The 7602-nt window shown below is 39.5% G+C and overlaps 1 protein-coding gene across 1 annotated transcript; it reads right to left on the bottom strand.

The window, feature by feature from the left end:
- Positions 1–324: 324 nt before the first annotated feature.
- On the bottom strand, positions 325–7317 carry LOC123403981 (protein ACCELERATED CELL DEATH 6-like). Its single transcript, XM_045097883.1, has 3 exons — positions 6605–7317; positions 1389–2041; positions 325–1273 (listed from the first exon to the last, which is right to left on the bottom strand). The coding sequence occupies exons 1-3, from the start codon at positions 7290–7292 to the stop codon at positions 500–502; spliced, it is 2115 nt and encodes a 704-aa protein (XP_044953818.1). The 5' UTR covers positions 7293–7317; the 3' UTR covers positions 325–499.
- Between the last annotated feature and the right edge of the window lie 285 nt (positions 7318–7602).

Genomic DNA, 7602 nt, shown 5'->3' with positions numbered 1-7602 from the left:
ATGTGAGCAGTAGATTTTGTATAAGAAATAAAAAATTCCGGGGTGTTTTTGCAAACAAAAAAAAACTAATAACACGCCCTCCTCCCTGCCTTCTCGTCACCGACAGCAGGACATGTGCCACACAGGTGAGTCTTGTCAGTGCCGCTTTCATATCCAAACACGGTTCTCATTGTATTTGCATGTCCGAGCCGAGTTTTTACATCAGTTCTATGCATGCCGCAAATTCTAGCATCAAAGTGATCGTTCACGCCAAGTTCTAGTATCACGGGTGTAGTTGACTCCGTTATTAACTAGGGACCATTACAGAAATCATCTTACGATATATATAATCTCACAAACAAATCATGTATTTATTGGTACATATCAGTGATGATGTTTAAAGACAATACAGTAATCCATGAATACATAAGGAGATATATCATCACATGCTTGTCTCTAGGGCATACTTCCGATAATTGAACAAATTAAATAGATGCTTACGAAGGAGACATGCAGGCCCTTAGAGTTGTCTGTGGGAGAGTGGGGCTGGTGCAGGTGGAAAAATGCGTTCATGGCCAGTGATGGTTTTGATGCCCAACAGACCGAAGATGACGAGGTAGGGCCAGAACACGTACCCAGCGTTGACTAGGATTCTAGTCCCTAGTTTCATCACCCGCTTGGACATTGACCCCCAGTCTTCCCTGTTCAGAAGAACCGTTGTATCAGTCACGATGGCATAGATGAACCAAACCGCGTCCATCAATGAGAGCGTCGTCATCACGCATACTGCTATGGCAGTCCCATAAGCCACCTTGGCTGGGAGCACAACATATATGGCGAACGCGAAGGCGGCGCAGAAGCTTCTAGCTGCGCTGATGAGCAGCGCCAGGGAGAAGGCCACTAGCTTGACCCGCTTCTCTATGTCCACCGTTGCCACCCCGGTGTAGACGAGGCTGAAGGTGGCCAGGGTAGAGCAGATGAAGGCGAGGGTGTTGGAGATGATGAAGCCGTCAAAGGCGTACAACCCGGCGAGCGAAGGCGTGCCGCCGATGCCATTCGGTAGGGTATTCTCACTATTGTTGGCGCCGCCGGGCATGGTGAAAGCCGCAGCGAAGGTTGCAGTTGCCACCAGAACGGAGCCAACTCCAACAATCTGTGCGAAGGACGTTATTTTCGCAGATTCTTCTTCCTCATTTAGTTTGGGAACATGTTGGTCCACGAAGCAATCGCGCCGGCGGTAGCTCATTTTTGCATTTGTCAGTGTTAGAGTCACTAGGATTCGACGTCGTGCATGCTGCATTCAAGAACAAAAAAGAAAGTCACGCGATGAATTCTTTCATATATCTAGGAGGAAGATACAGGGCTAGCTAGGGGGGCACAGTAAAGAGCAGGTTATTGAAAGTACCTACCAGTCCAAAATATAATCCACTAGGAGGAACTTTGCTAAGCGCAACATCCATGGGAGTTGCACCATCCTTGTTTGTCAAATTTAAGCGGACGTGCTTGTTATTGATGAGACTTTTGAAGATGTCCCAGTTCCCTCCAAGGACAGCTAGGTGCAAGGCGGTGTTCCCGTCATAGTCTTGTATGTTAATGATGGCCTTATACTCTGACCTGCTGGCCACAAACCACACAATGTTAAGCATCTTCTTCTCCACGGCAACATGAAGGAAGGTCCTGCCCTGAGCATCACGCAGACCGGCGCAACCAGGAGAATGGCAGAGTAAGACGATGATTGGCACCAAGCTTCCTGCGGAGGCAGCCACATGTGCCGGATACAACCCATTCCTGTCCGGCTGAAATGCCGATTGTTCATTAGCTTTCAACAGTAGAAAGGTTGGATGCTCCCTCCACTTATAGAACCCATATACCCATTCCTTTGGGGAAATGGAGAGGGACAAGGTCAAGAGGTATAATTCGAAGTTCCGTTCAGCATAAAGAAACAGAAATAACTCCAGTGAAGGATCTTCTGCTGATGCAGCAAAGTGCAACGGTATACTTCCATTGTCATCCGCTTGTCTGGCAAGATTATTGTTCCACATAAGTAGTTGTTTTGTCATCCCTGCAGTATTGCGTTGTTTTTGTTATACATATTTATTGTTCAGACAAAATAGATGAAGCTAGAAATAAAATCAATGTGGAAGTAAAGATTTTACTAATAGAAAATTATCATTTTTTTCTTTTTCAACCCATGTAAAAAAAAAGAATAGAAATCGTAATCTCATTTACATTTTTTGTAGGAAATTTATAAATGTGTCTTGATTTTTATTATTCGACTCAAGTGCACTGTACAATTGGGATAGATCAACATATCTAAGAAAACATTAGCTAATTGTAAATGCGCGTAGAATAGCCTATTCCAGTGTTCTATCAAACAATGTTATACTGTCCATGAGAAGTTCTTACAACAAACAAATTTCTCTAGCAAATAAAATTCTAGAAATATATTCTTTCTATTTACTTAGGGATCTTTTTCGTGCATACATATCTGCATATACATGGATCCCATCTGCACCACCTAAACTTCTTCCATTATTATCTTTTTAATCGTCTTTGGTACACTCTTAATTAAATGTAAGATAAAAAAAATGTAAGATACATTTATAGAAAAGGAACAAAAATAACTGAGGATCTCGTTATTTAGTTTTACGTATATATAAACAATGATCTGAAAATAAGGGGCACCAGCACACATTTTCATGTAAATTTGCACTGAGATATCTTGTGGAATATTCCTATGGCTCATCCAATGTGATAAAAAATGGTAAGTCCTATACCATATCTGGTTTGATAAATTGTGGAGCGTTTTCGTGATAGGTTCTTGAATTTAATAAAGTCCAATTTCAAAATAAATTAAAATGTAGATTCTATGTTTAGGACTCAACTTTCAAATTAAATATTGAAGTCGCGTACTTAAAGATAAAAGCACGAGAGAGATTAATATTTTCACAATAATAGTATTTTATAAATTTATCATGTATACATATGCCTCATTAATTAATCACAAAAGTCTTTGTTCTCTTTTATGTTTGGAATTCGGATACCTAACAACTAGAAATTTTAAACTAATGGAAGATATACTAAAACACTCTATATTATGGTAGGGATGTGTTATTTATATAATCTTCATTTTGAATTATAAGACCTCTCGTATATATTAATATGGACAATATACTGACTGGAAATGAGTGAACAAGTACACTAAAATGCGTCAATACACATCTGATTTAGAAAATAAAGCATCTTATGATTTGGAATGGATGTAGTAGTTAATATATGCCTTCCTTCCAAATACTACATTGAGAACGGTTTAGAAGTGCCCTCAGATATTATCCTAACATTGACCACACATTTAACAAGTGAAATATAAATAATATGCCATAGAAAGCATAACATAGGAAACCTCTTTTGAATGTGAAGCCATGTGTATTACTTTTCAACAATTTTCTTTTAAACTAGCACAACGTCCCTCGCAAATACGAGGGCAACATCTTTACTTCGTCCAAAATTTTAATACTCCCTCTGTAAACAAATGTAAGATCGCTTAGGTCATTAAAGTAGTTATCTAAACAATCTTATCTTTTATACAGAGGGAGTATTTATTTTTACCTCGTTTAGACATTCTACTTCCATTTACCCGCGTCATTGCATAATGTAAGGGATTTTAACATTGGAGCTATGCAAACATGTACTTTGGCTTTTATTTTGCATAAAATAGTGATATTGTTTTGTTTATAATAAATGATGTTAAAGAATTGTTGATTTTGTAAGCATCGAGCTGCAATGACACCCAATCAAGTTAGCACCGTGTGCGCCCGCTAGATCACTCGATGTATGCTCTTAGCATGCATGGAACTACAACTCCACGTCCCTTTGGCAAATTTTGCATGCCAATAAGGAGTAATCCGTTTTAGTTTATTTCCGACCTCGCATAACCCTTGCTTGAATATATAAACTGTATCAATCTTTTATTAGAAAAACTACCAACACACCGTAAAGTCTTTGATTCTGAAATCAACACTGACCCTACCATTTATGAGTTGGTTACGTACAAATATAAATATCTAACATCCGTGTAAGTTATTTACATATGATTATCTAAATTTAGTGGGTATGATTACCAAGACCTGACGGTTGTGAACCACTAATAAAGACAAAGTTCACCAGATCGATGGCTAGCTGTTTTGCTTTTTTTGTGGGGATTTCTAGCATATTTTTCTATTTTCCCACTTATTTTTTTATTACTTGAATACATTACATCGATGTGCTTATTAAAATTTTGGGTCGCAACTGGTGCTGTCCGTTGTTCTTTAAGTAAAATACACTTGAGGTCCTAAAAATATTCCAAGTGTGTCAAGTAGGTTCTAAAAATTTGAAACCGTTCATCGCGGGTTCTAAATGTGTGTAAATCGTTCACTGCAGGTCCTAAAAGTATTCCAAGTGTGTCAAGTAGGTTCTAAAAGTCACGGGTAAAATACACATATAAGACCCATGATGAACAATTTCAATCTTTTAGGACCTACTTGACACACTTGAAATACTTTTAGGACCTTCGGTTTATCCCCTCAAACAAAAAGGATCTTCGGTGTATTTTACTCTTATTCTTTTATGTGTAAGATTACAAATAATTGTATTTTAGATCGATAATGGAGTAGAAAATATTGTGTAAAAATGATGTTTCTACTTGATAAAAATCATGAATAAGAGTTTTTTAGAATATATATATGTTTTAGGTTAATTCTTTGTGCACTTTTAGAGTATTAATATTATGCTTAAGACACGATCATTTGTTAAGCTATTTATATTAATTGTGGGCCATGAAATTTATTATTTCTTTTCATAATAATGTATTTGTTTTAAAAATAATCCTAAAATTTATTTATATAGTCAAGGTTATATAACAATAGATAGTTTGTATGTACGTATGTTTTTGTAAGGGAAAAGCCTCTTCCGTTTTAGGCTAGAACTCTAATAACTAATTAGTTATTTATTTTTCTTTCTAAATGATAATACTCACACGTGTGGCACTAATCAACATGACCCAAATGCACTCGATGTCGTTTGATTCATTTTGCATGAATATTGCAAAAGTTGTCATCTGGATCGAGAGCCACGTAAACACCCAACGTCGTGCGGGTGTTATCATTTAGTCCCACACGTGTGGGCGCTCCTCACCGGAATGGACACACGACGCTCTCCCGAATGTGTGGGTGAAACTGTTTTTCGTCCACACGACGCTTGCATGGTGACATATGGCAACTATAATTATGTATATGTGGCAACTAGTTAATTACATAAGACAACTATGATTGATCATACATGACAACTATGGTTTGATCACGTGTGTGGCAACTCAAATTAGTTTCACATGGTAACTATATTTAATGATACATGGAAATTATATCTAATCACACATGCAACTAAAGTTAATTACACATGACAACTATATTTAGTTAGACATGACAACTATAGTTAATTACACATGCAACTAAAGTTTGTGCTCACGGCGTAAGGGTGAGTGGTTGTTGTTGGTTTGATGTGCGAGCCGTCGTAGCTGCGCCCGAACGTGTGGACATTTTTTATGTTGGTCCACACAGGATCGTGTGGGCTGGCTCCTGGGTATGATTGGACAAGTCGTGTGATCGGATGTTCACTGTGCCACACATGTGATAAATATCATTTTTTTCCTTTTTAACGTAGAATATTCTTTTTTCAGGACAAGTGATAGGTAAGGTGTACCAACCAACTAACCGAAATATTTTTGCTAAGTATGTATTAGAATAATAAATCAAAAAAATTATATAAAAAGACTACCAACTGATGGACGATTGTAACAAATACAGACCGCAGTAAAGTAACAAATATGTGTACATAAAAAACGACTAACCAATCCTGGAAGCGGCCAGCTTGGTAAGTCACCAACAAAAAATTACAATCAACAATCGTAGCTGCTAATGTTAAATCTAACTATTTTAAAAAAATCAAATGCTATGGACTAATGTGATGGCATTTTTTCTTTCTTCGTAATGTGATTTTAGTACATAGCCCCTCCGTTGTATTGTGATTTTAGTATATATATATACACACACACTACTCCCTCCATCACAAAATGTCTCAACTTTAGTAAACTTTTAGTATGTACTAGTAGTGTAGAATAGATAGATAGATTGTAGTTAGTTGAGAATGGCGTTTTGGAGCTCGGCCTCCATGGAGACCAAAAATTTTGAAAATATCAAAATTCAAAAAAATGTAGTTCCAAAAAATATGACACAAAATATACAACTAAACAAGGATGTGATCCATGCGTGTGTAAAATTTAGATCGAAATACTTTAAAACGCAACCTGTACAAAAAAGACAAATTCATAGTCGGAAATGATGAATAGTAACATGCGTTAAAAAGTTACAGATTTTTTTTTACACAGCCCTCATTTCAAAAAAAAAATTTCCTAAAAATTTACACACTTGTGTATTATACCTTCATCTATCTATGTATTTTTTTTCAAAAAAATTGAAATATTAAAATACGAATTTTCATGAAATTTGAAGTTTGAATTTAAAGCCTGCATGGAGCTCGGGAGCCAAAAGCAATTTCGGGTAGCTAGTTGTAGTAGGTACGTACATACCTTTGCTGTGTCGATAGCCGTGGAGAGCAGCAGCATGCAAGACATTTTGGCCCTCGGGGCCAGAGTAAGACGACAACTTGTCGTACTCTTGGTAGAGCGAACGGGCAAGACGGTCATGGCTCAGTGAGACGGCAAGGAAGAGAGGCGAGGTACCATCGTGTGCATCCACGCGAGCAAGTTGATTATCCACCGCCATTAAATCTCGGACCATGTCCTTGTCGCCGGAGCGGATGGCCTCGTGCAGCGCCGTCTCCCCCCGCCGGTTCCTAATCCCCACCATGGCCTTGGCCCTCTCGCCGCCTCCACCATCGTCCTCTCCGGCGAGCTCGATGAGGCGTCTGACCATGTTGGGGTTCCCGGCCCTGGCGGCGCAGTGCAGCGGCGTATCGCCGTCCCAGTTGCGCGCCGTCAACCGGCTCTTGTCCTTGTCGTAGGCCACCCTCGCGCACTCGAGGTAGCGGTCGCCGTCCCCGCTCGCGGCCGTCCGATGGAGATCGGTGTCCCCCTCGCTCGCGGCGGCCATGTCGATGACGACATCGCGAGGCCATCCAGCCATCGCCTCCGCCGCCGCCGCGTCCTCTAGCTCGCCCAATAGCTTCTCGTGGTCGCCGGACCGTGCGGCCATCAGCTGCAGGAGACGCCGGAAGAGCGTGCCCAGGTCTTGCGCCGACGACGGCTCCAACTCCATGGATTGATGGATGGATCACAACTCTCTGTTCATGCACTGGTTGATTGGCACTCCCTGCAAACGGCCCGTCATGCATTTATAATATGTACAGTATATGTATACGAGTAGAGTAGTACGGATGAAGTATTATTTATTCTTTGCGCATGGCGCACTGTATGCATCTCTCTTTCGTGCCCGTGCAAAAATCTTCCGAGAGTGAATATTGTTGCCACGAGCTGTTAGAGCATCTCTAACGGACACTGTAAAAAAATTAAACTATAAAATTAAGATACGTGTAAAAAAGAAAAACATTTTAAAGATTTATTTTATC

The sequence above is a fragment of the Hordeum vulgare genome, chromosome 6H (genome assembly GCF_904849725.1).
Source record: "Hordeum vulgare subsp. vulgare chromosome 6H, MorexV3_pseudomolecules_assembly, whole genome shotgun sequence".
NCBI lineage: Eukaryota > Viridiplantae > Streptophyta > Magnoliopsida > Poales > Poaceae > Hordeum > Hordeum vulgare.
Note: the sequence above shows the minus strand (reverse complement) of the source record. Positions and strands in the feature narration are given on the sequence as shown.